Source organism: Helianthus annuus, chromosome 9 (genome assembly GCF_002127325.2).
Source record: "Helianthus annuus cultivar XRQ/B chromosome 9, HanXRQr2.0-SUNRISE, whole genome shotgun sequence".
In the NCBI taxonomy this organism is placed as follows: Eukaryota; Viridiplantae; Streptophyta; class Magnoliopsida; order Asterales; family Asteraceae; genus Helianthus; species Helianthus annuus.
In genome coordinates, this window is record NC_035441.2 from 39818528 (window position 1) to 39837122 (window position 18595).

Consider the following 18595-nt stretch of genomic DNA (forward strand, 5'->3'; position numbering starts at 1 on the left):
GAATAGGATAAACTAATGGAAGTCGCAAGACATGTCGCGCAAAACGAAGAATCCCTCGCTGGGAACAAGAGTTATTACTCTGAAGTTTGATTCTCCAGAGGTAACACGCGCGACAACAATAAGCGCAACAAATACAAGGGTAACGATTGGAAGTCTGGGAGATCAAGAGGCCACGATGAAAGGCCGCAATATAAGGAGGACGCGCGTGAAACAATTGACCGAATCGGCTACCAGAAAGCAGTCAAAGATGATAATCGTGACAAGTACTGGACTCCGCTCACAAAAACGCCAAAAGAGGTATTGATGACGGAGAACCACGATTTTAAGGCTCCCAGACCTATGACAAACAAGAAGGGGCAAGACCCCAACTTGTACTGTGATTTTCATAAAGACTCAGGGCACTTGACTGACGACTGCTATAGTTTGCACCAAGAGATCGAGAGAGCGCTTAAAAGTGGTAAGCTAAGCCACTTGGTGAAGAACGTGCGCAAAGAAACTCGCCAGCTCCAGCGCCATGATGAAGGAAATCACAAGAAAGTCCGACGCTTAGAGACCCACATGGTCAACGGACCGAGATATAGCGCAAAAGAGAAAGGCAAGCGCCCCTATGAGCTTTCATGGCAGGAGCAACAGGTCATTTTCCCGGTAGTGCGCGGCGGTCCTCGCGCCACACGACCCGTCGTTATTACCGGTATCATCGGCCATTATGAAACGGAGTACATATTCATTGATCCATGAAGTACAGCTGACATCATTTATGAGCAGTTTTTTAACCAATTTGATGAAGAAGACAAGGCGAGACTCGAGCCAGTCGACTATCCCTTGTCCGGATTTTGCAATGAGATGGTTTTCCCACTTGGTCAGATCAGTTTCCCCGTCACACTTTCTGACGGGAAACATTCAAGAACAATAAGCGTGAATTTCATGGTGATGCCCATGAAATCAAGGCATGATGTGTTAATTGGGAGGGAGACCCAAGGCGAGCTGAACATGGTGACTTCAACTCCCCACTCTGCGATAGGGTTCCTAACCAAAACGGGAGTAGCAATCATCTATGCCAAGAAGGAAGTGATGTCAACTGAAGAAGTGCGCCCAGCGAAAGCGGCGAAGGTTTCCACAACCAAGCCCGAAAAATGGGTTTTAAACCGCAAATACCCAGAGCAAACAGTGACAATTGGCCACGCCATTTCGTCTGACACCCGAACGCGTTTAAAGCAATTATTGTTCTGAAATATGGATATTTAAAGCAATTATTGTTCTGAAATATGGATATCTTTGCCTGGACCCTGGCAGACATGACCGGCGTCCCGCGCAACATAACCGAACATTGCTTAAACACTTACCCTTCTGTTGAGCCAAAGGTCCAAAGAAGGCGCAACTTAGGAGCAGACAAAACAAAAGCAATGAATGAACAAGTATGTGAGCTGCTCAAAGCTGGGATCTTGCGAGAGGTACGTTATCAGAGTTAGGTTGCGAACCCGGTAATGGTTGAAAAGAAAAACGGCGGATGGCGAATGTGCGTAGACTACACCGATCTCAACAAGGCATGCCCAAAAGATTGTTATTCTTTGCCTGAAATCGACAAAAAGATAGACTCTCTCGCGCCATATAGATGGAAGTGCTTCTTGGATTGCTACAAGGGTTATCATCAAGTCCAGATGAAACTCGAAGATGAGGACAAGACAGCCGTTAGAACTGATCTTGGAATCTTTTGCTACACAAAGATGCCTTTCGGCCTGGAAAATGCTGGCGCAACATATCAACGCTTGATGGACAAGACCTTCGCCGGGGACATCGGAAAGCACATTGAAGTTTACATCGATGATCTAGTGGTTAAAAGTCCTGAAGAGGACCAAATGTTGAAGGATATCGAAAAAACGTTCAATTCATTGCGTGGTGTAAATATGAAGCTGAATCCAGCCAAGTGTTCTTTTAGCATGGAAGAAGGGAAGTTTTTAGGCTTCATCGTCACAAACGGCGGTTTTAAAGTAAACCCAGAGAAAGTTCAGGCCATAGAGCGAATGCCATCGCCGCGAACAATCAAGGAGATGCAACGGTTGGCCGGCCGCCTGGCCGCGCTTAACCATTTTCTTTACAATCACGACGCGAAGTCGTACCCCTTTATCAGCACGTTGCGCAACTGTGTGAAGAAACAAGAATTCAAATGGACCCCCGAGGCAGAGACAGCTTTTCAACAGATGAAAGAATTTCTGATTGAGCTCCCTACCCTGACTGCACCGTTCGAAAAAGAACCACTCGTACTGTACTTGTCTTCTTCAGATAAGGCAGTAGGGTCGGTATTACTGGTAGATAGAAATGGAGTCCAAACTCCAATTTATTATGTCAGCAGGGTACTCACTGACCCAGAAACAAGATATTCCACGATGGAAAAATTGGTTCTCACGCTGCTACACGCCTCCAGAAGGCTGCGCAGATATTTTACAGGACATGTGATAACCGTGCTTACCAACTTCCACATCGGCACGATATTGCAAAAACCAGAGACGTCAGGGCGGTTAGCAAAATGGGCCATTGAACTGGGGGGCCATAATATCTTGTACAGGCCGCGCCCAGCCATTAAGGGCCAGGTCTTAGCCGACTTCATCACAGAAGTGCCGGCCGATAAAATCAAAGAGTGTGAGCTGGTGGAGACTCCTGAAAACCATGTGACAGACGATACTTGGATGCTTTATACTGATGGGGCCTCAAATGAGGACGGCGCGGGAGCAGGATTGCGCTTGGTGAGCCCTGAGAATCATGAATTTACTTACGCCATAAGTTGGACTTTAAAAACACCAACAACGAGGCGGAGTATGAAGCATTTCTGGCAGGCTTACGCCTCGCTATCAAAATGGGGGCTAAAAATCAACGAGCACATGTTGATTCACTCCTGATAGCCAGCCAAGTTAATGGTATATACGATGCAAAGGGCGAAGTCACGGCCCAGTATCTAGATCAGGCAAAAGAATTGCTTCAACAATTCAAGTCTCACAAAGTAATCCACATCAATCGCTCCGAAAACAAACCAACTGATGCCTTGAGTAAGCTTGCTTCGACTTCTTTTCAACACCTTGCCAAAGATGTAAGAATAGAAGTACTCAAGAATCCATCAGTGTTGCTGCGACAAGTAAACGTGATCGAGATGGGGCAACCATCCTGGATGACCCCTATAATCCAATATGTGACAACTCGTACTTTACCGTCTCGTACATTACGTGTAACCATTGAACTAGTGTGATTACGTGATTACATTTATTGAATGAATGTTGTGTTATGTGCTTGATGTTACTAATTGTACATGTATGAATCGGACCGCACAACACCACTCGCACAAGCCCTTTGGGCCACTCTTTGTTCTCGGGTCCATTAGACAACCGAGTGGGCTCGGCCCACTCCCCACTCGCAACACACACAAAACCGAGTTAGGGGTTTTGTTTTACCACTTTTGCAAATCACTAACACACACACAAACCCTAGAAACCTTGCTCTCTCTCTCTCGGCTTGCTTAGAACTCGACGGCGGGATCATCATCTTGATCGGATCACACTCTCCTTCTTGTAATCGGTTAGTATGATGTTTATGTTTGTGTGTTAAGTGATGTTTTGATTTCGTGCTTAGATCGAACCGATTAGTCTTTGCATGATGATGAACTAGGGCCGGTTAGATATGGTGGTTATGTTGATTCTCGTATTGATTGTTATATAATCGGATTTGTTGTTGATGATGTTAATAATATGTCTTGTTGATTGGCTGTGAAGTTATGCAATTCGAGGTTGATGTTCATGAAATCGGATCATAATATGATTGAGTGTTATGATTATTGTTATTGTTCATAAGTGTGATTATTAGGGTTCTTATGAATTTGTGTTGCAATTGTCCTGTTTGATCGATAGCATGCTAAACGATTTGTTGGAAATTATGTTAATTGGTCTGTTACCGAAACTGACCAAACTGTTAGCTGAAATCACGGATAAGTCAATGCAGGATTTATGGAAACCGGTTACACACACACGGTTGCGACTCAGATTGCGAGTCGAAACCTCGTGGTCACGACTCGAAACCACAACAGCACCAGCCGAAACCACGGTTGCGAGTCCCGTTGCGACTCGTAACCAGACCATGATGAATCGAGATCTCCATTGCGACTCGCAACCAGCTGTTGCGACTCGTAATCTCCGGTTGCGACTCGAGATCTCCGTTGCGACTCGAGACCACCCTTTACATGCACACTGTTGGGCCTTCACTGTCACGGGCCCAATCTATTGAGCCCAACGATTTGAATTATGGACTGTTAGCTATTGGACTTGTATGTGTTTGCTATTTGGGCCGATTGGGAATCTGGACTGTTTTGTTATTGGGCTGCTTATGTCATTGGGCCGGGTATGATTGGACTTAGACAATTGGATCCTCACATGCTATGTCTTATCTGTTTACGTACGTACATGGTTGCCAGGACTATACGTGATTACTATATACGTGCTATATACAAACCTGACTCGTATAATAACCATGATAGGACGTGAGTGATCATTTACTTGCTACTTGTACTTTCTGTGTATCTGCCGAGCAAACCAAGGTGAGTTCACACAGCCAAGGCATGGGATTCCCGGGTTGGGAATTGGGTTGGATATGTTATTGTAAACGGAGATACTCGTACTTACGCATATACCAGACTATAGACCATCGTCCTCAGGTTAGACAGGACACGTTACGTAAAGCCTACGTAACCCAGATCTTTTGCCATATGTCTCCCGGGTCGGGAAGGACACGTTACGTAAAGCCTACGTAACCCAATACCATTCACTGGCTTCCAGGTCGGAAGGCCACGCTGCGTAAAGCCTACGTAGCCCCCACGCGTACCACTGTCCTCGGGGAAGGGCACGTCACGTAAAGCCTACGTGACCCTGTACGTTTTCCTGTTCTCGGTAAAGAAGAACACATGGTCGGAAGTTAGTCTAGTAAGTACCGTTAATGAGAAGCCCTCATTAGCCAGGATAAACATGGGAAGCCCCCACCTTTATTACACACTAGTATGGGAAGCCCCCACTAGCTATACTTATGCATTACACTATGAACTTACCTTCTGTGAACTCGCTCAACTAGTTTGTTGATTATTTGCTGCATGCCTTGCAGGACCTTAGGTACATTATGGAGCTTGCACAGGGAGGAGCAGGTCGTTGTGGGATACGAATCATGAATGCTATCTGAACTTATAATTATTCTGAGATACATTACTATGCTTCCGCTACTTAAAACAGTGTTTGGTTTTTGAAACATCAATCATGTCATGGTGACTTATATTAACTACTTCTATTATTAATTGCTATGGTTTGATATGATTGATGGCTTGATCCTGGTCAGTCACGCTCCCAAGCGGTGGTATTCCGCGGGTGGATTTTGGGGGTGTGACAGATTGGTATCAGAGCCATTGGTTATAGAGAACTTGGTTTTAATATGGGGAAAACGTTTTTATTAAAACCGGACTATAACCAGTACAGTGCTCTCAACGATCCACAACGACACTTCGCTCCACGTGCAAGACTCGACATCCTAGGTAATAAGGTTTATGTTTATTGCCTGCTTGTTGGAACTGCTTAGAACTTTGCTCGCATTACGCTTAGATACACATACTTTGATTACATGAGAACACCTATATGCCTACACTTTTCTGTCATCGCCCTATTCGCGAATCATTCTTACGTATGCTACTTGTTACTATGAAGATCATGTCTGGACGAATCAACATGACACAAGCCCAGCTAGAGGCTCTCGTTCAAGCTCAAGTTGCTGCGGCAGTTGCAGCAGCTCAAGCAGGTAGTATATCCTGCAGTATAGGCACACACTAGGATCTTTAGATCCTACATTAACTCTCGTATTTAACTTCGTCCTATTCGTACACAATAGGTCAACACGCGCAGCAGCCAGTCTGCACGTTCAAGAATTTCATGGACTGTCGTCCAAACTCTTTCAGCGGCACAGAGGGGGCAGTGGGACTCCTCCATTGGTTCGAGAAGCTCGAATCAGTATTCGAAATGTGCGAGTGCCCTGAGGCTCGCAAGGTCAAGTTTGCCACCGGTACTTTGGAAGGAATAGCGTTAACTTGGTGGAACGCCCAAGTCCAGATCTTAGGGTTGGCAGCTGCTAACGCCACCCCATGGAACGATTTTAAGGAACTCATCAAGCGTGAGTATTGCACGCGGGAAGATATCCACAAGCTGGAAGACGAGCTGTATAACTTGAAAATGGTTGGATCAGAAATCGAAGCGTATACTAAACGGTCGAACGAGCTGGCCGTTCTGTGTCCAACTATGGTGGACCCTCCATACAAGCGCATTGAGTTGTATCTCAAGGGATTGGCGCCAGAAATTCAGAGCCACGTGACGTCAGCTAACCTCGAAAACATCCAGGAAATCCAGCGCCTTGCCCACCGTATCACCGATCAGGCAGTGGATCAGAACAAACTGCCTAAGCGTGTTAATGCTACTGCTAACGTCACCACCTCAGTTACTCCTGCTACATCTGGTGACAGTAAAAGAAAGTGGGATGGGGATTCCAGCAAAGGTTCAGCATCTGTTCAGCCACAAGCTCAGCAGCAGAAGATCGATCACTATCAGAGTCCCAGTCAGCAATCCTCTAGTGGTCACAGACAGAGGAGATATCAGGGTAGTCAACCCAGGTGCCACAACTGCAACAGGCATCACCACGGCCCGTGTAACAAGGGTCGTTGTCAAAGGTGTCTTAAGATGGGTCACGAGGCCAAAGACTGTAGGAGTCCACGGCCTGCGAATCAGAATCAGCAGCCTCAGCAACCCGCTCCACAGAACCAGCAGCAGCAGCAGCAGCCACAGCGTGGAAACCGGGGGTGTTTCCAGTGTGGGGCTGAAGGTCACTTCAAACGCGATTGCCCTCAGTTGAACCAGAATCGCAACAACAATAACCAGGGCAACGGGAACAACAACGGTGGAAACAACAACAACAACGGCAATGAAGCTCGTGGTCGTGCTTTTGTGCTAGGTCGAGGCGATGCAGTGAACGATCCCAACGTTGTTATGGGTAAGTTTCTCCTCGACAATATTTACGTTACTGTTTTATTTGATTCGGGTGCGGATACAAGCTATATGTCTGTGAATATGTGTCAACTACTAAAACGTGCACCAACACTTTTACCCACCAAACATGTAGTAGAGTTAGCTAACGGTAAAAGTCTAGAAGCCACGCACGTAGTTCAGGGTTGTAATCTTATCCTAGCTGGTCAAGCCTTCTCCATTGACCTCATTCCCATAGTTTTGGGTAGCTTCGACGTCGTGATTGGGATGGATTGGCTTTCCCAACACCAGGCAGAAATCTTATGCAGCGAAAAGGTTATTCGCATTCCTCGTTTGGGTCAGGAACCTCTCGAAGTCCAAGGCGACAAGAGTGGTGCTGTGGTTGGCATCATCTCTTTCTTGAAGGCTCAGAAGTGCTTACGTAAAGGTCACACAGCCATCCTGGCTCTCGTTACAGATGCATCAACAAAAGAAAAGAAATTGGAGGATATTCCAATTGTACGTGATTACCCTCAGGTGTTTCCTGAAGACTTACCTGGATTACCGCCTCACCGTCAGGTCGAATTTCAGATCGAGCTCGCTCCAGGAGCAGCACCCATAGCTCGCGCACCATATCGTCTAGCTCCATCAGAATTGGAGGAACTGTCAAAACAGCTGCAAGAACTCTTGGAAAAGGGTTTCATTCGTCCAAGCTCTTCGCCTTGGGGAGCTCCAGTGCTTTTCGTGAAGAAGAAAGACGGTACGTTCAGAATGTGTATAGACTACAGGGAACTGAACAAGGTGACGGTGAAGAACCGTTATCCTCTTCCGCGCATCGACGACTTATTCGACCAGTTGCAAGGGTCGTGTTACTACTCGAAGATAGACTTGAGGTCTGGTTATCATCAGCTGAGAGTCCGGGATGAGGACGTCTCCAAGACAGCTTTCAGAACTCGTTACGGTCACTACGAGTTTCTCGTCATGCCATTTGGGTTAACGAACGCGCCTGCTGTATTTATGGATCTTATGAACAGGGTGTGCAAACCCTATCTTGACAAGTTCGTTATTGTATTCATCGACGACATTCTGATTTACTCCAAGAGTCAGGAGGAACACGAACAGCATCTTCGCCTTATATTGGAACTCCTTCGGAAGGAACAGCTGTACGCTAAGCTTTCTAAATGCGACTTCTGGCTTCGTGAAGTCCACTTCTTGGGCCATGTGGTGAACAAGGATGGGATCCATGTCGATCCATCCAAGGTAGATTCGATCAGAAACTGGCCTGCACCGCGTACACCGACAGAGATACGCCAATTCTTGGGTCTGGCAGGTTACTGCAGACGGTTTATCAAGGATTTCTCGAAGATTGCTCAGCCACTTACACTACTGACACAGAAGGGTGTCACCTACCGTTGGGGCAGCACGCAGGAAACTGCTTTTCAGTATCTGAAGGATAGGCTTTGCAGCGCACCTATTCTTTCATTGCCAGAGGGCACAGATGACTTCGTAGTATATTGTGACGCATCAATACAGGGTCTGGGTTGCGTACTGATGCAGAGAGATAAAGTTATTGCCTACGCCTCTCGTCAGCTAAAGGTTCATGAACGGAACTACACGACGCACGACTTAGAGCTGGGAGCTGTTGTTTTCGCGCTTAAGATATGGCGACACTACCTGTACGGTACCAGATGCACGATTTACACCGATCACAGGAGTCTCGAGCATATTCTTAAGCAGAAGGATTTGAACATGCGTCAACGACGATGGGTCGAGTTACTTAATGACTACGAATGCGCTATCAAGTATCATCCAGGCAAAGCCAATGTTGTGGCTGATGCCCTTAGTCGAAAGGACACTTTACCGAAGCGCGTGCGAGCGCTACAGCTTACGATACAGTCTAGCCTTCCAGCACAGATACGAAATGCTCAGGTAGAAGCATTGAAGCCCGAAAACGTCAAGGCTGAAGCCTTACGCGGCTCACGACAACAGATGGAACAGAAGGCAGACGGCGCCTATTATGTAACGGGCCGGATTTAGGTCCCTCTTTATGGCGGTTTACGCGAACTTGTAATGGATGAAGCTCACAAGTCTCGCTACTCGGTACATCCAGGGTCGGACAAAATGTACCACGATATTAGCACTACTTATTGGTGGCCTAGTATGAAGGCCCACATCGCTACGTACGTTGGAAAATGCTTGACCTGTGCAAGAGTCAAGGTCGAATATCAGAAACCAGCTGGTCTACTTCAGCAGCCTAAGATACCACAGTGGAAATGGGAAGAAATTTCCATGGATTTCGTTACAGGCCTACCTAGATCTCAGCGTGGGAACGATACAATATGGGTCATAGTTGATCGACTCACCAAGTCTGCACATTTCCTGCCGATTAAGGAAACGGACAAGTTCTCCACTCTCGCAGACGTATACCTCAAAGAAGTTGTCTCGAGGCACGGGGTGCCCACATCTATCATTTCGGATCGCGATGCACGATTCACGTCAGAACTTTGGCAAGCAATGCATAAATCCTTTGGCTCACGATTAGACATGAGCACAGCATACCACCCTCAGACGGATGGGCAGTCTGAGCGAACGATCCAAACTCTTGAAGACATGCTTCGGGCATGCGTCATCGATTTCGGCAACGGCTGGGAAAAGCATCTCCCTTTAGTGGAGTTCTCATACAATAATAGTTATCACACCAGCATCCAAGCCGCTCCATTCGAGGCATTGTACGGGCGTAAATGCCGGTCACCTCTCTGTTGGGCAGAGGTGGGGGATAGTCAGATTACGGGTCCAGAGATTGTTGTGGACGCCACAGAAAAGATCGCACAGATACGACAACGCATGGCGGCAGCACGCGACCGTCAGAAAGCCTACGCGGACAAGCGTAGAAAGCCATTGGAATTTGAGGTCGGGGACCGGGTTTTATTGAAAGTTTCACCCTGGAAGGGTGTGGTTCGTTTTGGCAAACGGGGTAAATTGAATCCGCGGTACGTCGGACCATTTGAAATCATAGAAAAGATTGGCAGGGTAGCCTACAAGTTGAACCTACCAGCTGAACTCGGGGCAGTTCACAATGTCTTTCATGTATCGAACTTAAAGAAGTGCCTATCAGATGAAAATCTTATCATTCCTTTCAAGGAACTCACTATCGACGAGCGGTTGCAGTTCGTTGAGGAACCAGTAGAAATCACGGACCGGGATGTGAAGGTCCTCAAACACAAGAGAATCCCTCTTGTCCGAGTTCGTTGGAACTCCAAACGTGGCCCAGAGTACACCTGGGAACGCGAAGACAGGATGACAGAAAAGTACCCCCAGTTATTCGGGAACAAGGCAACCACTACTGAGGCTGAAGCTACTACTTCGGAATTTCGGGACGAAATTCCAGATCAACGGGGGGAGGATGTGACACCCCAGGAAAATCAGTGAACAGTACAGTTTACCTAGCTTCCTCAGTGGGTGCATACCAAATTTCGGGACGAAATTTCCAATTAGTTGGGGATAATGTGACAACTCGTACTTTACCGTCTCGTACATTACGTGTAACCATTGAACTAGTGTGATTACGTGATTACATTTATTGAATGAATGTTGTGTTATGTGCTTGATGTTACTAATTGTACATGTATGAATCGGACCGCACAACACCACTCGCACAAGCCCTTTGGGCCACTCTTTGTTCTCGGGTCCATTAGACAACCGAGTGGGCTCGGCCCACTCCCCACTCGCAACACACACAAAACCGAGTTAGGGGTTTTGTTTTACCACTTTTGCAAATCACTAACACACACACAAACCCTAGAAACCTTGCTCTCTCTCTCTCGGCTTGCTTAGAACTCGACGGCGGGATCATCATCTTGATCGGATCACACTCTCCTTCTTGTAATCGGTTAGTATGATGTTTATGTTTGTGTGTTAAGTGATGTTTTGATTTCGTGCTTAGATCGAACCGATTAGTCTTTGCATGATGATGAACTAGGGCCGGTTAGATATGGTGGTTATGTTGATTCTCGTATTGATTGTTATATAATCGGATTTGTTGTTGATGATGTTAATAATATGTCTTGTTGATTGGCTGTGAAGTTATGCAATTCGAGGTTGATGTTCATGAAATCGGATCATAATATGATTGAGTGTTATGATTATTGTTATTGTTCATAAGTGTGATTATTAGGGTTCTTATGAATTTGTGTTGCAATTGTCCTGTTTGATCGATAGCATGCTAAACGATTTGTTGGAAATTATGTTAATTGGTCTGTTACCGAAACTGACCAAACTGTTAGCTGAAATCACGGATAAGTCAATGCAGGATTTATGGAAACCGGTTACACACACACGGTTGCGACTCAGATTGCGAGTCGAAACCTCGTGGTCACGACTCGAAACCACAACAGCACCAGCCGAAACCACGGTTGCGAGTCCCGTTGCGACTCGTAACCAGACCATGATGAATCGAGATCTCCATTGCGACTCGCAACCAGCTGTTGCGACTCGTAATCTCCGGTTGCGACTCGAGATCTCCGTTGCGACTCGAGACCACCCTTTACATGCACACTGTTGGGCCTTCACTATCACGGGCCCAATCTATTGAGCCCAACGATTTGAATTATGGACTGTTAGCTATTGGACTTGTATGTGTTTGCTATTTGGGCCGATTGGGAATCTGGACTGTTTTGTTATTGGGCTGCTTATGTCATTGGGCCGGGTATGATTGGACTTAGACAATTGGATCCTCACATGCTATGTCTTATCTGTTTACGTACGTACATGGTTGCCATGACTATACGTGATTACTATATACGTGCTATATACAAACCTGACTCGTATAATAACCATGATAGGACGTGAGTGATCATTTACTTGCTACTTGTACTTTCTGTGTATCTGCCGAGCAAACCAAGGTGAGTTCACACAGCCAAGGCATGGGATTCCCGGGTTGGGAATTGGGTTGGATATGTTATTGTAAACGGAGATACTCGTACTTACGCATATACCAGACTATAGACCATCGTCCTCAGGTTAGACAGGACACGTTACGTAAAGCCTACGTAACCCAGATCTTTTGCCATATGTCTCCCGGGTCGGGAAGGACACGTTACGTAAAGCCTACGTAACCCAATACCATTCACTGGCTTCCAGGTCGGAAGGCCACGCTGCGTAAAGCCTACGTAGCCCCCACGCGTACCACTGTCCTCGGGGAAGGGCACGTCACGTAAAGCCTACGTGACCCTGTACGTTTTCCTGTTCTCGGTAAAGAAGAACACATGGTCGGAAGTTAGTCTAGTAAGTACCGTTAATGAGAAGCCCTCATTAGCCAGGATAAACATGGGAAGCCCCCACCTTTATTACACACTAGTATGGGAAGCCCCCACTAGCTATACTTATGCATTACACTATGAACTTACCTTCTGTGAACTCGCTCAACTAGTTTGTTGATTATTTGCTGCATGCCTTGCAGGACCTTAGGTACATTATGGAGCTTGCACAGGGAGGAGCAGGTCGTTGTGGGATACGAATCATGAATGCTATCTGAACTTATAATTATTCTGAGATACATTACTATGCTTCCGCTACTTAAAACAGTGTTTGGTTTTTGAAACATCAATCATGTCATGGTGACTTATATTAACTACTTCTATTATTAATTGCTATGGTTTGATATGATTGATGGCTTGATCCTGGTCAGTCACGCTCCCAAGCGGTGGTATTCCGCGGGTGGAGTTTGGGGGTGTGACACAATATTTGCAAGAAGGGATACTCCCTGAAAACAAAGCAGAGGCGAGGAAGATTCAAAACAAGGCCCTGCACTACGAAATGAATGGCGGTATTCTGTACCGAAAATCCTTCTTGGGGCCATTACTGCGCTGTGTGGACTCCCAAGATGCGAACTACTTGATCAGGGAGATCCCCACGAAGGGATCTGCGGCATCCATTCGGGACCACGCATGGTTGTCGCGAAGATCATGAGCGCCGGATACTACTGGCCAGGGATGCATGTCGATGCCCTGAAGGAGATCCGCAAGTGCGACTCCTGTCAGCGACATTCTCCAAAAACCCTGCGCCCCAAGGACGACCTTATCACTGTATCCACTGCATGGCCTTTCCAGCAGTGGGGAATCGACATCGTGGGACCCTTCCCAGAGGCTCATGGCGCCGTCAAATTCATAATAGTGGCCGTCGATTACTTCACAAAATCCGTGGAGGCCAAAGCTCTCGCGTCAACTACAGCTATGATGGTGCGCAAGTTCATTTGAGAACACATCATCTGCAGATTTGGCCTCCCGCTCAAGATTGTAACCGATAATGGCACCAACTTTGCGTCAGAAGACCTCCAGAATTGGATGAAAGAGATGAAAATCGAACACACTTTCACATCCGTTGCGCATCCTCAAGGCAACGGACAGGTGGAAAGCGTGAACAAATGAATTGTCGAGGGGATAAAGGCCCGACTGGGCACAAGGCGAAGAGGCTAGGTAGATGAGCTCCCAAGCATCTTGTGGGCTCACCGAACCATGCCAAAGACTAGTACCGTCGAAACCCCTTTTAGCCTAGTCTATGGCTCAGAAGCGGTTATCCCGGCTGAATTTGGCCTACCCTCCCCGCGCTTGACGGCAGTCAACGCAATCGACAACGAAGCAGAGAGACGCCTTGACTTGGACTTGTTAGAAGAAATGCGTGAAATCGCGCGAATCAGAGAAGCCAAGTACAAAACACAACTGGAAAGATACTATAACACAAGAGTCCACATCTACACCTTCACGCCAGGAGAGTACGTCTTCCGGGACAATGAAGCGTCAAATGCGGAACGCCCACGGAAACTAGCACCCAAATGGGAAGGCCCATACTTGATCCACGAAGTGCTAGGCAAAGGGGCTTACAAGTTACGCACCCTAGATGGCCACATCTTACCGCGAACATGGAATGTGCAACAACTGCGCAAATGCTATATGTAACTCACCTCGGCCTTGAGCCTTTAGCCGCTACTATCGGTCACGCGCCTTTTTACTTTCCTAACAATTAATGTATGTTGGCCTAAGCGCCCGTTTCCAAATCAATGAAAGCATACGACATGTTTTCTATTACTTCTTTCGTTACAAATGCATGTTAAACTTCTGATTAGCACGAAAACACTCCAGCAACTTAGAAGTTATCAAACAAGAACGCCTCCAAGGTCCTCCGCGAACAAAGCGTGAGACCGGGCAGTTCCATTTACTCGAAGAGACTTCCATTTATTCGAGCTAATTTAACCTAAGTTTTTAACACAATGCAATAATTGTAACGGGAAATAACAAGCAAAATTCATTCAATATAAAACAAGCGCAACAGCGCAACATTGTACATTCAAAGAAAGCAAAAAATTTACAAGGCACAAAGCCTATCGACAAAGCCTATTCGAGTTCATCATGTTGATCACCATCATCATCGCCAGCTGGTTCCTCCTCATCTGATAACTCAACAGTCACCGGTGGATCGAGAATGGCCTTGAGACGCTGACACTAGTCGTCTTTCTTTAAAGCCTCCACAACCAAGTCCATTACAAGCAAAGTAAGGTTGTCATAAGCACTCTCAGCACGCGTCAACGCGGCATTAGCCTGGTCGGTCACCGAGCAATGGCTCACATCAAACTCTTGTCCAAACATCTCCTCAACGTGTTGGGCACATTCCAGATAGCCCCCTCGATGACCCACTGCGCGCGCAGCATCTGTCAGAGCAGCGACAGCGCGATCCAGCTCGCCAGCATTGAGGATAGAGTTGGCAACCTATAACGAAAACCGCATATTAAAGCCAACTAGCAAATTAAGCATGCAAAAATATACAAGTACAAACTTACCAGCACTACTCCGCGACTGCGCATCCATTCGGCCTCAGAGACAAGTGTATCAACGATGCCTTGTGCCTCAGAGTAGTTAGTCTGCGCTACATTGAGGGCGGCGGTACTGACAGCGCGCACCTCTTCAGCAGTGGCAGCCTTGACTTTCTCCGCTTCGAGGTCGATCTCCAAGGACTCGCATTTATCAATCTGGTCATTCAGGCGGCATTTAAGCTCAGCGATCTCGACATCCTTGGCCTGTAGATCTTTATCTTTACTGGACAATTTCACCTTCACGTCAGCCAACTCAACCTGAAAAGCGACAAAAGACTTAGGCTATTTTGTAAACAGCACAGCAAGAAAACAAAAAAAAATCAATAAGTGGTAAGCTAACCTGAATCTGCTGCTTGGCAGCCTTTTCAGCCTGCGCATCCTCAACCTTCGTAGTAAGCTCAACAATCTTAGCTTCAAGCTCAACAATCTTGTTCCGAGCTACGAACGCGCGCTCATTATCTTTCTCGCATATGCGCTTAAACTCAGCCTTCTCCTTGGCCAGTTGCTGTTCAGCAGCTTGAAGTTTATTTTTTAGGCCCTCACGCCCCCATTCCTCTGCCTTCTTGTCCGCATCAAACTTGGCCTTCTCCTCATCAAAGGCGGCTTTGGACTTCTCAAAATCGGCGATACGCTTCAACATCCGCTCGCGATAACCTTCCTAATCCGCCCGCTCCCTAACCAATGTTTGCCACTCACGAACTATCTGATGATTCGCGGCGAGGGTATTGGCCTCCCCGATGACGTAAGTTCGATACAACATCTCATGGGTCTTCGCCCTCTGCCGATTAACCTCACCGGGAGTAAAGGAGTTCAAGAACCAATCGTGCAGGGCCCAAATTCTTGAAAAGTGTCCCTTTGCTTCAAACTCCAGGGAGCTTGATGAGGAGCGCTACCACGTTCTTCCTCGGTATAGCTCTTATAATAGATATCACCGACGGTATCCTTCGCCCCAATGACTTGTGGGTTATAGCCCCCAGCCCCACCAGAGCTCGCGCCACTGGAAACATACCGACCCGACCCCTTGGTAGAAACTATCTTTGTGCGATCATGGGCCTCAGCATGCGCGGGGTGGGTAGGTTTGACAACTTCAGGCTCTGTCCTCCTCTCGGGACCCTTAGTAGTTTCAAAATCTGGATCATTTACAGACTTTTCCATAGCCTTCTTCTGCTCCCTCTCCCTCTCCAAATCAGAGGCTCTCTTCCTCTTCGCCTCTTCAGCTCTCTTCTCCTCCTCAGCCTTTTTCTTTTTCGCTTCCTCAGACTTCCTATCTTCCTCAGCTTTCCTTTTTTTCTCTTCCTCAATTTTCTTCCGACGCTCCTCAACCTTTCTCTGCGCCTCAGTAGCCTTCGCCGCATCCTTCTCAGCAACGTTTTTCTCCTTGGTAGACTCAACCCCAGCAGTCTGAGAAGATTTGATGGTGATCTTCGGCCTCTTCGGCTCTGGCTCAGTAAACTTAACCCCCTTCTCAGGGGTTTTCTTCTTGATCTCTGTAGAAAACAAGTAATTAAGCAAGGAAAATAACTAAAGGGAGAGAAATCAAGAGCTTACCATGGGAAAATTTATATAGAGAGCGCAGGTTGCTCGTTTTCCGAACCAAGGGAATTGGACCAACCATCGGCGCGAAAGCCACACCAGCTGTGGTCTCGCTCCTAACTCTTTTTCTGCTGACCAACTGTGCAGCAGCATCCTCTTCTTCTTCAGCTTCCTCTTCTTCATGCGCGGCAGTGGAAGGAGTCGCGCCAGCATCAGGGTTACGAGAACCCGCGCTTCCAGAGCTTCTTGAACCACCCGCTCCGGTCTTCGTCTCAGCTGTGCGCGATAAGCCTTTAAGTGAATCACTAATCATCACATAATCGTTTAAGTCACTCTGTCGAAGGCGAAGAGTACCTTTACCAGCAGCAGCGGTTGCGCGACTACTACCAGCCCCCTTACTGGTCACCTCGGGATCCAAGTTAACTATCTTCTTCTTCTTCAAAGGCTTTTTAAGCTCAGCGATCTCGACATCCTTGGCCTGTAGATCCTTATCTTTACTGGACAATTGCACCTTCACATCAACCAACTCAACCTGAAAAGCGACAAAAGACTTAGGCTATTTTGTAAACAGCATAGCAAGAAAACAAAAAAAAAATCAATAAATGGTAAGCTAACCTGAATCTGCTGCTTGGCAGCCTTTTCAGCCTGCGCATCCTCAACCTTCGCAGTAAGCTCAACAATCTTAGCTTCAAGCTCAACAATCTTGTTCCGAGCTGCGAACGCGCGCTCATTATCTTTCTGCATATGCGCTTAAACTCGGCCTTCTCCTTGGCCAGTTGCTGTTCAGCAGCTTGAAGTTTATTTTTTAGGCCCTCACGCCCCCATTCATCTGCCTTCTTTTCCGCATCAAACTTGGCCTTCTCCTCATCAAAGGCGGCTTTGGACTTCTCAAAATCGGCGATACGCTTCAACATCCGCTCGCGATAACCTTCCTAATCCGCCCGCTCCCTAACCAATGTTTGCCACTCACGAACTATCTGATGATTCGCGGCGCGGGTATTGGCCTCCCCGATGACGTAAGTTCGATACAACATCTCATGGGTCTTCGCCCTCTGCCGATTAACCTCACCGGGAGTAAAGGAGTTCAAGAACCAATCGCGGCAGGGCCCAAATTCTTGAAAAGTGTCCCTTTGCTTCAAACTCCAGGGAGCTTGATGAGGAGCGCTACCACGTTCTTCCTCGGTATAGCTCTTATAATAGATATCACCGACGGTATCCTTCGCCCCAATGACTTGTGGGTTATAAGCCCCAGCCCCACCAGAGCTCGCGCCACTGGAAACATACCGACCCGACCCCTTGGTAGAAACTATCTTTGTGCGATCATGGGCCTCAGCATGCGCGGGGTGGGTAGGTTTGAAAACTTCAGGCTCTGTCCTCCTCTCGAGACCCTTAGTGATTTCAAAATCTGGATCATTTACAGACTTTTCCATAGCCTTCTTCTGCTCCCTCTCCCTCTCCAAATCAGAGGCTCTCTTCCTCTTCGCCACTTCAGCTCTCTTCTCCTCCTCAGCCTTTTTCTTTTTCGCTTCCTCAGACTTCCTATCTTCCTCAGCTTTCCTTTTTTTCTCTTCCTCAATTTTCTTCCGACGCTCCTCAGCCTTTCTCTGCGCCTCAGCAGCCTTCGCCGTATCCTTCTCAGCAATGTTTTTCTCCTTGGCAGACTCAACCCCAGCAGTCTGAGAAGATTTGATGGTGATCTTCGGCCTCTTCGGCTCTGGCTCAGTAAACTTAACCCCCTTCTCAGGGGTTTTCTTCTTTATCTCTGCAGAAAACAAGTAATTAAGCAAGGAAAATAACTAAAGGGAGAGAAATCAAGAGCTTACCAGGGGAAAATTTATATAGAGAGCGCAGGTTGCTCGTTTCCCCAACCAAGGGAATCGCACCAACCATCGGCGCGGAAGCCACACCAGCTGTGGTCTCGCTCCTAACTCTTTTTCTGCTGACCAACTGTGCAGCAGCATCCTTTTCTTCTTAAGCTTCCTCTTCTTCATGCGTGGCAGTGGAAGGAGTCGCGCCAGCATCAGGGTTACGAGAACCCGTGCTTCTAGAGCTCCTTGAACCACCCGCTCCGGTCTTCGTCTCAGCTGTGCGCGATGAGCCTTTAAGTGAATCACTAATCATCACATAATCCTTTAAGTCACTCTGTCGAAGGCGAAGAGTACCTTTACCAGCA

At 47.2% G+C, this 18595-nt stretch overlaps 2 protein-coding genes across 2 annotated transcripts; one reads left to right on the forward strand and one right to left on the reverse strand.

Annotated features, from left to right (window-relative positions):
• Positions 1-303: 303 nt before the first annotated feature.
• Positions 304-1230, forward strand: LOC118481703. The gene is made up of 2 exons (XM_035976911.1): positions 304-691; positions 746-1230. The coding sequence occupies exons 1-2, from the start codon at positions 304-306 to the stop codon at positions 1228-1230; spliced, it is 873 nt and encodes a 290-aa protein (XP_035832804.1).
• Positions 1231-15699: 14469 nt separating this feature from the next.
• LOC110875527 (hepatoma-derived growth factor-related protein 2-like) lies at positions 15700-17166 on the reverse strand. The gene is made up of 3 exons (XM_022123723.1): positions 17038-17166; positions 16438-16954; positions 15700-16376 (listed from the first exon to the last, which is right to left on the reverse strand). Exons 1-3 carry the CDS (start codon positions 17164-17166, stop codon positions 15700-15702), a joined length of 1323 nt encoding a protein of 440 aa, XP_021979415.1.
• Between the last annotated feature and the right edge of the window lie 1429 nt (positions 17167-18595).